This window comes from Carassius auratus, chromosome 27, assembly GCF_003368295.1.
Source record: "Carassius auratus strain Wakin chromosome 27, ASM336829v1, whole genome shotgun sequence".
Taxonomy (NCBI): Eukaryota; Metazoa; Chordata; class Actinopteri; order Cypriniformes; family Cyprinidae; genus Carassius; species Carassius auratus.
Window position 1 is genome coordinate 29,955,577 of NC_039269.1, and position 16,828 is coordinate 29,972,404.

The 16,828-nt window shown below is 43.9% G+C and overlaps 1 protein-coding gene across 1 annotated transcript; it reads left to right on the forward strand.

Moving 5' to 3' along the window:
* The first annotated feature begins 526 nt into the window (after positions 1 to 526).
* On the forward strand, positions 527 to 12,372 carry LOC113046194 (tripartite motif-containing protein 16-like). Its single transcript, XM_026207134.1, has 5 exons — positions 527 to 1,186; positions 1,571 to 1,666; positions 1,746 to 1,979; positions 10,579 to 10,808; positions 11,148 to 12,372. The coding sequence occupies exons 1-5, from the start codon at positions 614 to 616 to the stop codon at positions 11,692 to 11,694; spliced, it is 1,680 nt and encodes a 559-aa protein (XP_026062919.1). The 5' UTR covers positions 527 to 613; the 3' UTR covers positions 11,695 to 12,372.
* Positions 12,373 to 16,828: the final 4,456 nt, after the last annotated feature.

Here is a 16,828-nt window from a genome sequence, read left to right on the forward strand (position 1 = left end):
AAGTTTATTATCCTAAACAATAAACATAGAGAGTTACGAAAATATTGGTGTTAGAATAATGGATTCAAGCATTTCTTCTAGCCTATTAGGCTTATAATTTTAATGAAAAAAAAAACAAAAAACAGATTCACTCACTGCTCTTAACTTAGGTAATTATCCATACAGTAATATAGTTTTCATAAGCACTGTAAAATAGGGTTCATTTTTGTATTATTTATTTATTATTTTATTTATGTTTGTATGAAAAGGATGAAATCCTAGAACTGCCCCTGCTGGACACAAGCTCATTCTCTCTCTCTTTTCCTGTTCATCACAGTCACCTTTTTGTTTTTCCTTTTGTAATCTAATAAACCTGATTTTGATCAGCAATTTTTTGTGTCATTTGTGTGTTGCTTCCCTGAGCCCAGGTTATAACAGTAAATGTGTGTGTGTGTGTGTGTGTGTGTGTGTGTTAAGAGATGTGTCGAAACTAAACTCAGGAATGAGGAAGCTGTTTTACACACGTCTCTCAAACACAGAACCAGGAAACAGGAATCACATGAGTTCAGGGAAAGAGAAAGTGAAAGTGTAGCTGAGCTGCTGTGTGTTTGTGACTCTGTATTTCTGCAGTAAAATGGCAGAAGCCAGATTTTCTCAGGATGAATTCTTGTGTTCAGTGTGTCTTGAACTCCTGAAGGATCCAGTGACCATCCAGTGTGGACACAGTTACTGTATGAGCTGTATTACAGACTGCTGGGATGAAGAGGATGAGAAAAGAGTCTACAGCTGTCCTCAGTGCAGACAGACCTTCAGTCCAAGACCTGCTTTATTTAAGAACGTGGTGTTTGCTGAAATGATGGAGAAACTGAAGAAGACTAAACTTCAAAGTGTGGTTCCTGCTGGAGCTGGAGATGTGGAGTGTGACGTCTGTACTGGAAGAAAATACAGAGCCGTCAAGTCCTGTCTGGTGTGTCTGGAGTCTTACTGTCAGAATCACCTTGAACAACATGAGAGTTGGTTTAAAGGAAAGAGACACAGTTTGATTGAAGCCACTGAACGACTGCAGGAGATGATCTGCCAGAAACATGAGAAGATCCTCGAGGTTTTCTGTCACAGTGATCAGAAGTTTATATGTGTGCTGTGTACAATGGATGAACATAAAAACCACTACACTGTATCAGCTGCAGCACAGAGGACAGAGAAACAGGTATTTAACACTAGACACTGATGACATATTGCTGACACTCATTTCATATGTGTTTATATCAGCACCATATTAACAGCTTACAGCATTCACACTGTTCACCACAGCAGAAATGAACAACAGCTTTTAGCCATTTTTAGCTTCACTTTAGTCATTTATTTTCTTTCTAAAGCTGAAGCTTAATTACACAGAACACAGAAATCAGTGTGAAGCTCTACGTCTGTGTTTCACTTTTATGAAAGTGTAAAATTACACTTACTGTGTGAAAAAGGCCTTAACCTTCATGTTAATTATTGTATGATGGTGGTAAATGTTAGATCAATTCTTCTGGAGTTTTAATCTAGAACCATTTTCTTTGAGATTGACTATCATCTGTATGTCCTGCAGAAGCAGCTGAAGGAGATACAGAAGACACTCCAGCAGAGAATCCAGCAGAGAGAGAAAGATCTCCAGCAGCTGAGAGAGACTGTGGAGTCCCATAAGGTGAGTCTGGAGAAGAAGAGAAGTTTGTCTCCGTCTCAGTTCAGACTCACTGAAGCTGAATCACTGTGTGTCCTAACAGCGCTCTGCACAGACAGCAGTGGAGGACAGTGAGAGGATCTTTACTGAGCTCATCCGCTCCATTGAGAGAAGCCGCTCTGAGCTGATACGACTGATCAGAGATCAGGAAAAGACTGCAGTAAGTCCAGCTGAAGAACGACTGGAGCGACTGGAGCAGGAGATCAATGATCTGAGGAGGAGAGACGCTGAGCTGGAGCAGCTTTCACACACACAGGATCACATCCAGTTCCTGCAGGTAACACAGATCTAGAAGAACAGGATCATAGTGGACCTGAGTGAAAGATATCTATAATGGTCGATCTAATCATACCTTTGAGCTGTTTCTCCTGATCAAATCTACTCAACTCTACAATGAGACTCCATTGATGTGCTTGAGTTATTAGATGGACATTTATGTTCTTAGCAGATGTTTTATCATCCAAATTGATTCCTAGAAAGTTCACAAACAGTAGAGAGTAAGTGGCAAATACTACAATCTGTAACTATGTGTCACAGTGTCTGGGTTGTGTTCCCTGGGTTTCCACTAGGTGTCCTCCTTTTCCACGGTGTCTGTCACCTTATCAGTTCCTGTTCCCTTATTTGGTCACCTTCCTCCTTGTTTGAGTTAATTGATTGTTCCCCACCTGTCTCCAGTTCCCTCATCATCCTTCTGTGTATTTATACCCGGTCTGTCTGAGTCTGTGTCACGGAGTCCTTGTCTTATGTGTGATACTATTCATAGTCTGCTCTTGCTGTGTGTTCTTGTTTTGTTTTTCATGTTTATTGGATATTCTGGTTTTGACCCTGCCTGGACTGTTTACCGTTTTGGATTGCCCCTCAATAAACCGCTTACCTGCACTTGGATCTCTCCTGTGTTTCCTGTATCACCGAACGTGACAGAAGGACTCCGTCACCCTGAGATCCAGCGGTATGTCGGTTGACGCTTCTTCCCCAGCCACCGAGTGGGAGAGAAGCAATCAGTTTGAGGGAACCCGCCTGGTCGTGTTTCGCGGGACCAGGGGAGGTCGCCGAGGAGGAGTTGGGCGAGAGGAAGCTCAGCATCGCTCTCCACCATGGCCCCCCTTTGACTCGGGGCTCATGTGGGAGGGACCAGAGCCGCCGTCTCACCATGGCAGAAGGAGAAAGCCAGCGCCACTGCCCATGATGGCCGCATCCTAGATCCTAGAGATTCCCAAGACGGTTCACGTCATGGCTGCTGAGCCAGCGCCACAGCCCAAGATGGCCGCCAGCCCAGCGCCACAGCACCGGGTGGTCGCCAGCCCAGTACCACAGCACAAGATGGCCGCTAACCCAGCGCCAATGCCCAAGCTGGCCACTGGTCCAGCACCACAACCCAAGATGGCCGCCAGCCCAGTACCACAGCACAAGATGGCCGCTAACCCAGCGCCAATGCCCAAGATGGCCACTGGTCCAGAGCCACAGCACAAGATGGCCGCCAGTCCAGCGCCACAGCACAAGATGGCTGTCAGCCCAGCGCCACAGTACAAGATGGCCGCTAACCCAGCGCCAATGCCCAAATTGGCCACCGGTCCAGCGCCACAGCACAAGATGCTCGCCGGCCCAGCACCACAACCCAAGAGGGCTCCCTGCCCAGAGCCGCTGCACAGGATGACAGTCACAGCTGACCCTCTGGAGTCGAGTCAGGTTCCAGTTGACCCTCTGGAGTCGAGTCAAGTTCCAGTTGTCCCTCCAGAGTCGAGTCAAGTTCCAGTTGTCCCTCCAGAGTCGAGTCAGGTTCCAGTGGACCCTCCAGAGTCGAGTCAGGTTCCAGTGGACCCTCCAGAGTCGAGTCAGGTTCCAGTGGACCCTCCAGAGTCGAGTCAGGTTCCAGTGGACCCTCCAGAGTCGAGTCAGGTTCCAGTGGACCCTCCAGAGTCGAGTCAGGTTCCAGTGGACCCTCCAGAGTCGAGTCAGGTTCCAGTCGAGTCAGGTTCGAGTGGACCCTCCAGAGTCGAGTCAGGTTCCAGTTGACCCTCCAGAGTCGAGTCAGGTTACAGTGAACTCTCCAGAGTCGAGTCAGGTGTTCATGGACCCTTCAGAGTCAGGGCTAGTCACCGATGATCCTCCAGAATCAGGGCTAGTCACTGCTGACCCTCCAGAGTCAGGGCTAGTCACCACTGACCTTCCAGAGTCAGGGCTAGTCACCGATGACCTTCCAGAGTCAGGGCTAGTCACAGCTGACCTTCCAGAGTCAGGGCTAGTCACAGCTGACCTTCCAGATTCAGGGCTAGTCACCGATGACCTTCCAGAGTCAGGGCTAGGTTCCATGGACTTTCCAGAGACAAGGCTGGTCACCGTTGACCTTTCAGAGTCAAATCAAGTCACTGGTGATTTTCAAGGACTGAGTCAAGTCGCGGTGATCTTCATGAACAAGTGCCAGTCACCAATGATCTTCGCGAGCAGAGTCAGGCCAGCACCGATCTTCTGGAGTCCAGTAAGAACACCAGGGGATTACCAGAGCTTTGTTGTTCCGCTGGTCTGGCCGCACAGAGGTCTGATCCGCCCTGGAGGGCTTCCGCCTTGACCACATGGTTGTGGTGGTCTTCTGCTCCACCCTGGGGGACTCTTGCCTCAACCACAGGGGTGTGGTGGTCTTCTGCTCCGCCCTGGGGGAATCCGGCATCGACCACAAGGACGTGGTGGTCTTCTGCTCCGCCCTGGGAGGCTTCCGCCCGGACCACACAGTTGTGGTGGTCTTCTGCTCCGCCCTGGGGGACTCCGGCCTCAACCACAGGGGTGTGGTGGTCTTCTGCTCCGCCCTGGGGGAATCCGGCATCGACCACAAGGACATGGTGGTCTTCTGCTCCGCCCTGGGAGGCTTCTGCCCGGACCACACGGTTGTGGTGGTCTTCTGCTCCGCCCTGGGGGACTCCGGCATCGACCACAGGGACGTGGTGGTCTTCCGCTCCGCCCTGGGGGACTCTGGCATCGACCACAAGGACGTGGTGGTCTTCTACTCCACCCTGGGGGGCTTCCGCCCTGACCACACAGTTTTGGTGGTCTTCTGCTCTGCCCTGGGGGACTCCAGTCTCCACCACACGGACGTGGTGGTCTTCTGCTCCGCCCTGGGGGGGGCTTCATGTTGTTGTTTGTTTTTTGTTTTGTGTGTTCACTCCTGTCCCTGTTCCCCTCTGTTAGTCTGGCCCTCCGTCCCTCCCCCTGAACCTCCTCTGGTCCTCCTCCCTCCTGGTCTCCCTGTTTTGTGTTTACATACTGGTGCCTGTTCCCCATGTTTTTCTTTTCTGGCCCTCCGTCCCTCCCCCTGAGCCTCCACCTGTCCGCCTCCCTCCTGGTCTCTGTTTTGTGTCTGTCGTGGAGCGTCTGGGAGCCGCTCCGTAGAGGGGGGGGGGGGGGGTACTGTCACAGTGTCTGGGTTGTGTTCCCTGGGTTTCCACTAGGTGTCCTCCTTTTCCACGGTGTCTGTCACCTTATCACTTCCTGTTCCCTTATTTGGTCACCTTCCTCCTTGTTTGAGTTAATTGATTGTTCCCCACCTGTCTCCAGTTCCCTCATCATCCTTCTGTGTATTTATACCCGGTCTGTCTGAGTCTGTGTCATGGAGTCCTTGTCTTATGTGTGATACTATTCATAGTCTGCTCTTGCCGTGTGTTCTTGTTTTGTTTTTCATGTTTATTGGATATTCTGGTTTTGACCCTGCCTGGACTGTTTACCCTTTTGGATTGCCCCTCAATAAACCTCTTACCTGCACTTGGATCTCTCCTGTGTTTCCTGTATCACCGAACGTGACACTATGTTGTTATTTAATGAATATGAGAATGTTGATGCTGTGAAAATGCTGGATTGAGATACTTAGGCCCAATCCCAAATCTTTTAGGCCCAATCCCAAACCCTTTCCCCTTACCCTTGTCCCTTGATAAAGAATATAAAGGGGTAGGTGTGAAATATTCCCCTATGGATTTGGACACCACTACTATGGCATCACAAATCATAATATGTCGTCTAGCTCCTACAATACACACATATTCTGGTGTGCATTAATTATCGGTCTGTATTACACACAAACACATATCAGAAATCGCGCAGCTCACACATCCAGGAGAATAGAAACTTGCCAGTGCTGCCCCACAACTTTTATCAAATACAGTTTAAATACTGAATCGCTACATTATATGTTCCAGAAATGACAGGATAAAATCTCTGTTTTTAAGTAGACTCACTCTAAAAGAGAAACACACAGATGCACATCTCTCTATCTCTCTCTCTGTACGCGTTGCATGCTGGAAGCGAGTGGACGGAGTTTGTCGTTGGTGTGAGTGGCTCTGAGTTTGAGTGGATAATTTTTTTGTTTTTGGCGGTAAAGTTGTTTAAGTTGACTTCGGTCAGAGAGTAGAAGAATGGAGACGCGGGTGATTTCTCGCTTCTGACCATCAGGCATGGCTGTAAATGCATGCCTGATGCATCTGTATCAGTGGTAAGATTGTCTGATGGCCGTGAGTGCAGTAGTTGGCAGCGTTAACATCAGGTCCGCTTCTCGTATGAATAAGCCCATAGTTCTTTTTCTAAGTGAAAGCCAAATGGCAGATGGGTTGGTTGAGAGTGGATTAATAATTAGGGATATGTTTGTGCCCGTTTTGCCTCTGTCAAAGCCCATCAAAGAAATTCATTTTGTCGAACGTGCCTCCGTATGTAAAAAAATGAAAAGTTGGAGGAAATATTAAGAAGATTCAGTGAATTAGTAAGTCCGATTAAGTTGATTTCGCTTGGATGTAAAAATCCGCATTTAAAGCATGTAGTGTCTTTTCGGCATCAAGTTTTCATGATTCTGAACGCTCAGAGTGAGCCTCTAAATTTGTCGGTGAAGTTAACAATTAACAAACATTTCAGACAGACTTGCCCAAATTGTAATGCTGTTAATGTGGAATTGGTGGTCGATGTGGAGGGTAATAGGGCAAGAGAGACTGATAATACTGAGGACGCTGTGCCACTATAACTCTCGCAGGCCGCTGTGCAAGCTGCACCGAGTAGCTCTCATGAGAGACCAGTGTCGGCTAACGTGAGCAATGATCCAGCGGATGTACCTGAAGCTGCCAAGGCTATACAGCCGGGGGTGAGCGATGAACAGGTGCATCCAGAACCTTTGCTTGAGGCTATTACCCCTGAACAAGGAAAGCAGGAAAGCTCTGCTGTAACTGAGATTGAAACTTTCAGCAATGAAGAAACTCCAAAAGATACCGCTTCGCAAGAGGTGGTGGATTCAAAGTCACAGAATGAGGATTTTGATAGAGACGAGATGGATGCGGTACATGTGTCTGAAGGTAGGAATAAATTATTATATTCAGTTCAGCAGATCAGTAGCTTTCTTGACAAAACTAAAGGGTTCGTAAGCCTAATATTGAGCTGTTTTTCCCGGATCTAAAGTTGTTTTTGGTTTCTTGTACTGTGAGTATAAGGAAGGCTACATTTGATGATCTTGACAGACCAAAACGATATCGGCTTAAGAAACATCTGTGTAGTGTAAGATGTATGTTGCATGTACAAGGTAAAAGTGAGATGGGATATGTTTTGTATTTATTTTTGAGCTACATTTATTTTTTCATGGCACCTTTGAGGTTTGGAACTTTAAATAACAATGGGTGTCGTGATGTTATGAAAAGGTGTAGTTTATTTGACTATGTTATGATAAAGAAGTCTAGTATAGTCTTTCTTCAAGAGACGCACTCAGATTTGGAAAATCAAGTACAATGGCAAAGTGAATGTAAGGGACAGGTCATTCTGAGTCATGGTTGTAATGTCAGTGCCGGTGTTGCGATCCTTCTCCGGCCTAAATATAAAGGATTACCATTAAGTGTTTTTGAATTAGTTCCGGGTCAAATGTGTGTTGATGTTACTATTCACGGCTCTAACTTTTCACTTTTAAATATTTATGCTGCCAATAACGGTTCAGAATGAACAAGTTTTTTCAGAAAACTTATAGTTGCTCTTAGTGACATTTCTCAAGATAGGATGATTGTTTTGGCTGGGGATTTTAATTGTACCATAGATCACACATTAGATAGGAACCATGAGGAGCCCCACAGTCAATCTGCAGATGTACTTAAAACATTGATAAATTATCATAACCTTGTGGATACTTAGGGTGTACTCACACTAGGCACAGTTGCCATGAACCGGGCCCGAGTACGATTGTCCCCCCTCCCCACTCCCCCTCTGGCCTGCACTCACATATAGGGTTTCAGCATTCGTGCCGGAGCACGCTTACGTCATTATGGTGCGACGGTTTCGGGATAAACAGGAAGAGCGGCGCTCTCTGAACACAATGGAGTCCATCGCTCTGTTTTCTTTGTGGATAATTTTGTGACGTTTGGTCCACAGCCCTCTCACAGCCTGTTGTTAAACAGATGTGTCGCCTTAGTGGCGCGAAAATTTTCACGTAATCGTGCTGCTCGTATGAGGATGTTTGCAAGGTACCAGCTGAAGTGCAGCAAGGACTTTGCAGTTTTTAGTTTTTATGCGTTTTGCACCTCTGCCGTAGACCAAAGCGACCCTTTCCCTGTCATGTTTGTTTTGGAGCGTCGCAAAACCGTGACACAACGTGTCCTTTTCCGTGCTCCAGCAAGGTTAGCGCTCACACTGCATGCGAACCGCGCCCGAGTCCAACTGAACCGTGCCCTGGCCCACCTCTTCCAAGCGGGCCAGGGCCGCCTAATCGAGCCGCACACGGGCACGATTCGGAGCACTCACACTAGTCAAACGAACCGTGCTTTGGTGGTCAAACGCACTCGGGCACGGTTCAAACTGGCTAGTGTGAGTACACCCTTAGAGACTTTCCCCCAAACTAAACTGTATACTTGGGTTTAAGTTAATTCTGATATGGTATCTGGAGCCAGGCTTGATATAATTTATGTGCAGAAAAATGTCAGAGCTAAATTTTTTAATGGTTGTATTTCTCCTACTCCCTTATCTGATCCCTTTTATATGTCTGTTGAGGTTGCCACTGCACATAGCACTACTAGGTACTTTATTTAGAAATTTAGTAGCAAACTTTCACAAGTTCAATATTTTGTGAACTCTTTTACACTTTTTTAGGAGAGCAAGTTTTTTTTGGCAAGGTGCAAGTTAAACTTTTTTGTCAGAATTATAATGCCTTCAATAAAAGCATTCAAGGGAGTAAGATGAGACAGTTTGAACAGGACTTTCTTCACATTGATGTTGAGGAAGATGGTGCTGTTGCCGCTGAAATGTTGAAACAGAACAAGTTTCTTTTACGGAATCTTCTAGAAGAAAGGGCCCAAGAGGCACTTGTCCATACTAAGTTTCTATCTTTTAACAACATGGATGCTCCAACATCTTTCTTTTTTTTAATCTGGAGTAGAACATTGAAAATAGGAAGAATTTGTGTCATTTGAAATAGGTAATTTACTTGAATTTGCATTTAAATGCTGAGTAAATGAAGGTTTATTTATATTTTGTGAAGATGGAATTATATAATTTGATTGGTGATGTGATCTGTTTTATCTTGTTTGTGATATTTTATGTTGTATTTTGAGCTTTATTGATATTAAAGTGTTTTAAAAGTCAAAGTAAAAATCTCTCTCTCTCTCTCTCTCTCTCAATAAAATAAACTCTTATGATAAAATAAAGTGATTCAAAATCTCTCTCTCCCTCGAATTGGCAATATTTTAGAAAAGGGTTTAGCAATTTCAAATTATTTGGGGGACTAAGCCCCCTCAATGTCTACAGTGGTTATCACCCTGATCAGACATAACATATGTTGTGGTTCTAACGTGCAGTCTAAAATGATATGACATTAACAAATATTAGGTACACATTGGTAAATAGTATCTACAGCTACGATATTTCTTTAACTACACACATGTAACAACCCTAAGGATAGTTTGTGTAAGTACAAATGTGTAACAGGACATTGGTTACAACTATTTTTCACTTCACTATGTACTTGTGTAACAGAAATCAGATAACTCCATTTTGTACCAACAATATAAGAGTAATTGGAACCATTTGATCTAGGGGGTGGAGATGGGTAGGTTTAGGGGTGGGAATAGGATCCAGAAGGTGGAGATGGGTAGGTTTAGGGGTGGGAATAGGATCCAGAGGGTGGAGATGGGTAGGTTTAGGGGTGGGAATAGGATCCAGAGGGTGGAGATGGGTAGGTTTAGGGTTGGGAATAGGATCCAGGGGGTGGAGATGGATAGATTTAGGTATTTGTAAAGTGGGAGGAGTTGGATCTCGAGTTGGAGTTGGTGCACGACTGTAATACCAGTAATACCAATATCAGAAAAGTTCTGTAAGTCCTGTTACATATTTGTACTTTCGTTACCAAAAAATGTTGTTACTAATGTTACCTTACACATTTGTACTTACCCATACCATTGTGTTTGTTTTTACATATGTGTAGTTAAACATTACAGCTGTAGATACTATGTTCCAATGTGTACTTAAACTGTGGTTACATACTATGTACACATTAAGTTACAATGCAAGTACACAGATATCAGGGACACTTAATATAAAGTGGGACCACATCTTTATTATTGCAAAAAAAAAAGCTTACATTAATGTATCTTTTTATTCGATTAGGCAGCCATGTTGCCAAGTTATTTCATACCCCTTTGTTTGAAGTGTGGTCCCAAAAAATCTTTGTTTGAATGGCTGTCTAGCCCTTCCCCTGCCCCTCCAACCAAAAGAGAATCGAGACATCCCTACCCCTTCATGTGAACGTGCAAAATGGAGGGGTTGGCGAAAGGGGAACGGCTGTGGGATTGGGCCTAAAAATCAGTGAAGACATATCTGATGTTCCTGCAGGTTACTGAGTGAAGTGTGGAGCTGATGACTTTGATTTCTGTTTTCTGTAGAGTTTCCAGTCTCTCTCAGCACCTCCGGAATCTACAGATGTAAATGATGATATCTTCAGTTCTCTCATCTCTTTTGATGATCTGAGAAAATCTGTCCATCAGCTGAGAGACAAACTGGAGAATTTCTGCAAAGAGGAGCTCAAGAAGATCTCAGACAGAGGTAAAGTCCTGGAGATTTATCTACTATTAGAAACTAGTCCATCATCATCTCATATCAGGGAGAACTTCATATAAGAATTGTCTTAGGAAGAGATACTTGATCATGAGAATCACACTGTTCATGTCTGTTTATTTCCACAGCCACATTCACCAACATTGATCACTGGACCAGGAAGGACTTCCTACAATGTACGTCAGTAAGAAAACCAGCAGAAAAACTCTCTGAGTGTTCATGTTCTTCCTGTAGATGGTGAAAGAAGAGTTTAATAACTGATGATGTAAATGATGATGTTCACAGATATCTGTTCATCTGTACTGAGACACTGTTGATACACTGAACATGAAGAGTTCAGATACATAAAAAAGATCAAACAGAGTCATCATTTCTGATTTGTATGTGTTTTATCTCCATCAGATTTCCATCAGCTCACTCTGGATCTGAACACAGTGAATAAATACCTCCGTCTGTCTGAGAACAACAGAGTGATTACTACCACTAAAACAGTTCAGTCGTATCCTGATCATCAAGACAGATTTGATTATTTTCAGCAGTTGTTGTGTAGAGAGAGTGTGTGTGGACGCTGTTACTGGGAGCTGCAGTGGAGTGGAGATTATTTGCGTTTATCAGTGTCATATAAGAGCATCAGCAGGAAGGGACGGGGTAATGAATGTTTGTTTGGATCTAATGATCAATCCTGGTGTTTGATCTGTTCTCCTGACGGTTACTCATTCATACACAATAACAAAGAGACTGTTCTCCCTCTAGAGTCCATAAGCAGTAGAATAGGAGTGTATGTGGATCACAGTGCAGGAACTCTGTCCTTCTACAGTGTCTCCAGAAACACAATGAGCCTCATCCACACAGTCCAGACCACATTCACTCAGCCGCTCTACCCTGGGTTTGGGTTTAATAGTGGATTGTTTATTCTTTGGCCTGGATCAGTGAAACTGTGTTGATGAAGCAGAATAGACTGACGAGAGATTCTACACATAATGCCTCGAGCTGCATGATAAATCTGTAACAGTGAGAAGTGATACAATCTCTTCATATATTTTCACTACATTATGTTTTATTAACAAAGTTCGGGAGGAGCGCATCACTACTTAGCCTAGTTAACATAAGTGGAGCGCACTTCAGTTAATCAACACCAATATGTATAAATACAGCTGACTTACCTCTATCCATTATCAGCATTTTGGTTTGCGCGTCTGCTACTGTGTCTCAAAGACAAACCCCCTCTACGATATGATACAGACTCTCCTCAGGTCACATCACCACAACCAGCCAGCCCTAGGACTATTCCTCCCCCGTGTAGCACCGCAATCAAGCCCCAGGCCCCATCTCACGGGTGCTGTACGGCTCGAGCAGCCATTCACATCCCAAGATGCCTAAGCCAACCCTCACCACCTCCGTCGATAACCCCAACTGACTCAACAGTGTCCTCCTACCGCTCGGCCAGGACAACGAATCCGCCCATAGGGAAGTGGAGCATGTTGAGTCTGAGACAAGGGCTGACCAAATCCGATGTCCAGCCTTTAAACAAAGCAGAATTATATGACTTGTACACAAATCTACAACTAACTTCTCTCCCGAGTCTACCCCAACTCTAAACCCCAAAGATTCTAGCAATAGCTAGGTCACCTCCACTGTTAATCACAGCCCCGCCGCCAGCCACTGCCAGTTCTGCACCTGCGCCCCACCACCGGTATCGAGTCCCACGTAGGAGATGGAAGGATATAAAACTGGAGCGACTATAGTGGAGGAGGAGAGAGGACCAGGCCTGGGACATTATTTTATGTTTGCTTTTTATTTTGTGCGCACCAGTCGTCCGCAAGGGGCTGGTGCGCTGTTTTGTGTTTATTTTGAATATTAAAGGGATTTTTGATTGTGCGCCGGTTCCCGCCTCCTTCTTCCCGATGATTACAAAGGTTAATATCGTTACAGTGGTGCCGAAACCCGGGAGAAGGAGGGACGTGCTGCTGAAGATCCCTCGCCGCTGTGGTGAATCCGCGGTGCCCTCGAGCTGGCGAAGTATGTGCCGCCATGGACGCTCGAGGCGGTGGGCTGGAGCGAGTTGCCGGGGACGGGCGAGCTCGCTGCCGGCCGCCCACGATATGGAGGGGCGGCTGCCATCCGTGAGTTAGCGGAGGAGTCGGCACCGTTTGCCAGGGGGCCGGAGCCTGCTGCCTCCGCGATGGAATCCGGAGGGGCAGGGGACGGGGGACTCCTGACGCTGCCCAAAATCGGAGGAGCCGTCGCCGTCCATCGGGCGGCGGAGGAGTGTCGTGCCGTCCGCCGAGGGCCGTCCAGTGCCACCGCCGGGCACCACGGAGGAGATCACCCAGCTGGTGGAGGGCCGAGCAGCAGTGCGTCTGGGAGCCGGAATTTTTTTTTTTTTTTTTTTTTTTCTCTCTCCCCTCTCTCGTCTCTGTCGCTCCTCCTTCCATCTCCTTTTCTCTCGCCTCGTCTGTCCTACCCCCAGGTTCCCGCAGGTCCCCGTGAGCGGTCCCCCCCGGAGGGAAGGGGGGGGGGAGTAGAGCGCCGTCTCGGGAGTACCCCCCGGCCTGCGAGGGGCGATGGGGGTATGTGGCGAGTGGGGCGGGGCCGAGAGGCGTGGGAACGAGGAGTGAGGCCAGGTGTAGTGATTGGAGATGAGCTGCACCTGCGCCCCACCGCCAGTATCGAGTCCCACGTAGGAGATGGAAGGATATAAAACTGGAGCGACTATAGTGAAGGACGAGAGAGGACCAGGCCTGGGACATTATTTTATGTTTTGGTTTTTATTTCGTGCGCACCAGTCATCTGTGAGGGGCTGGTGCGCTGTTTTGTGTTTATTTTTCAATATTAAAATGTTTTGATTGTGCGCCGGTTGTGGACAGTAACGGAGTAGCATTATTTCGAAAGTGTACTTAAGTAGAATTTTCAAGTATCTGTACTTTACTGGAATAGTTTTATTTTGAGTGACTTTTACTTTTACTTCACTACATTGTGTTTATTTTTCAATATTAAAATGTTTTGATTGTGCGCCGGTTCCCGCCTCCGTCTTCCCGATGAATAGGAAGTTTTTATCGTTACAGTGACATCCAGTTGTGGACAATAACGGAGTAGCATTATTTCGAAAGTGTACTTAAGTAGAATTTTCAAGTATCTGTACTTTACTGGAATAGTTTTATTTTGAGTGACTTTTACTTTTACTTCACTACATTGTGTTTATTTTTCAATATTAAAATGTTTTGATTGTGCGCCGGTTCCCGCCTCCGTCTTCCCGATGAATAGGAAGTTTTTATCGTTACAGTGACATCCAGTTGTGGACAGTAACGGAGTAGCATTATTTCGAAAGTGTACTTAAGTAGAATTTTCAAGTATCTGTACTTTACTGGAATAGTTTTATTTTGAGTGACTTTTACTTTTACTTCACTACATTCCAAAGCATAAGATCGAACTTTTTACTTCACTACATTTCATAAAACATATCTTTACTCCTTATATCACATGCTTATCTGATTAATGAATGAAATGATTCAATAAACGTTTTAAAACGGTTCTCAAATTGCACCAAACGATTCATTCAAAAATTTGAATGAAACGATTGCAGACTGCTTTGAGTCAACAACTCAATGATTCAAATGAAAGGTTTAGTTAGAGTCTCCAGTGAACTGAATTCACAAGTAAGAACCGGGAGATCTTGTAAACTCGTGCGCATTGATGCTGCGAAAAGTTAGTGATTAATGTTGCATTTTAGGATTAATTATTGTAACTGAAAATCTAATTTAGGTAAAAACTGTCAGTTGTTTGTGAACTAAATCTGCTGTAAAGGGTGATCTATTGAAGCCCACCGAATTGCAGACACATCAACACCAGTGTCTCTATTTTAGGTAAAAAAAAAAAAAAAAAAAACATCCAAATATTAAAATAACACAAAATGACTCATGCAGCTTCATATTCCCTGCTGAAGTTTTATTAAAATGATTCGCATTTAGTGCTATATGTAACATTTGTTTTTATATTGCTTTATATTGTAGTTAGACAGATATTAATTTTTATTCATAACCAAACTGAAAATAAGTAAATATGCTAACTGTCTAGCTAACAAGCTTGCAGGTGCCAAGTTAAGGTACTATTTAGATATAATAAATATTTGTATCCAACCACCTAGATAGATTACATCTGGTGGAAAGAAACGCTGTGATGTTCAGAACATGGTAACTACAGTAATTATCAAAGTGGGAAGTGATGCCATCTGGGGGCGTTTGGCCAGGGTTGTTTAGACCACAGACAAGGTTTAAGAAGAAAAAAATCATTATGAAAATTGAATTATATTTTCCTTTAAATGTACTTTCTAACTTCAGGGCTTATTCTCATGTCATATACAAATGTGATGTTCTGTAAAACAACAAACTTTAAAATACTTTTTTTACTGGTGAAAATCAGATGTCAACTCTGTTTTCTTTCAGGTACAACACTGTGTAAGCTTCACAAAGAACATCACGACATCACTCTCATTAACGTAGTCCATATCAACAACAAAAATATATCTTGACTCCATATAGAGGTTATTTTGGGAAAATCACAGGTATTTTAAGCAGGAGTATTATAAAAACGTGCTAATATAACATTTTATTACATTATTATTTTTTTGTGTGCAAAAGAAAAAAGAAAAAAGAAAACTACTTTATTCAACAATTCGTCTCCTTGTCACCCTGGTGCCATTTTGGAAAGTATCCACTGAACGCAAACAGCATATGTTGTTCTGTATCAGCCGCACCACACAGATATTTTGTCTTAATTTGTGTTCTGAAGATGAATGGAGGTCACATGGGTTTGGAACTTCATGAGAGTGAGAAATTAATTACAGAATTTAAATTTTTGTTTAAGTCTTGTTTAAGTTTTGTTTAAATTTAAGTCTACTTTAGTAGCACAGTTGGGAAAATTTACTTAACTATTATTGAATTCTATCAATTTAGAACAAAATAATAAGAATGTACTACAAATGTACTTTCTTGCATTGAGGTATTTTTAGTACGTTCAAGTACACTTTACTTTTACCTGGGAACATCTGTACCTTCAGCCTGCTGAATGAGCTGCAGGGTCCCGTCGGGTTAAATCCCCATCTGGAGTAGAGAACCCTGCAGTTCTACAGGAACAGAACTACAAATAGAAACGAAATCAAGTTATATAGTTCTGAACAGAATTGAAAATTTGACATGGCCATTAACTGGTTAATAATGTTATTTTATCGTTCCATTGAATATTTGAAATTTGCTGTCAATGAATCATGAATTCCAGTAGTAGCCTACGGTATATGCAGAAGTTTTCTTTATTTTGCAAAAGCTTTACAGTTTTAATTATTTTGCAAAAGCTTGAGAGCTTTGAATAATGTCTTGCTTCTGTATAACCAATAAGCTTTGGTATGACCATCGTGCTGATGCAACATCATTTTGCTATATTAAAGCATGTACAAAGAAAAATAAAAAGGTACACTGCTCCGTTGTACAACATGTTGTGTTCAGCGTGACCGTGCCTCACTGTGTTGATAAAGCCGAAGTGAAGGATGATGTATGTCGATGAAAGTACAAACACTGTATAATAAATGATATTTTAGCAACCAGATACTTTGTGCCGAATGAGAGATGTAGGCATCAGCTTCATCTTAAATTAATTTGTTTTTGGATTTATGTTTTTATAGCCTAAACTTTTTTTGTTTCAGAAAAAAACTAATGTTTGTAAACACTTTGCTTTAGACTGCAGGCATTTTAGCCTTCATTATTTCGAAAAGTATTAGGGCTAATTAGATGCGGCTTGAGCCGCAACTTAAATATTTATTTTTTTTGACTTTCAAAACTCAATCTTATACAAGTGTAAACTTTGTGTAAACAAAACTTTGATGTCTTTAAAGTGTTGATAGATTTATTTATTTTTAGTAGCCTACATTTTGCCAAAATCTAGAAAAGATGCAGCCTGATCGAGACGATTCGCAGCACGACGCCCGCGGCGACGATCATCGTGTCAGGACCACTGCCCACGTATCGACGAGGACACGAAAGGTTCAGTAGACTTTTTGCTTTAAATGAATGGTTGTTGTCATGGTGT

Bases quoted from the DNA above. Each gene is read 5' to 3' on its own strand.
- LOC113046194 (XM_026207134.1), top strand. From the start codon at position 614: ATGGCAGAAGCCAGATTTTCTCAGGATGAATTCTTGTGTTCAGTGTGT. The intron at 1,187-1,570 runs GTATTTAACACT...TATGTCCTGCAG, and splicing joins CACAGAGGACAGAGAAACAG to AAGCAGCTGAAGGAGATACA. The intron at 1,667-1,745 runs GTGAGTCTGGAG...GTGTCCTAACAG, and splicing joins AGACTGTGGAGTCCCATAAG to CGCTCTGCACAGACAGCAGT.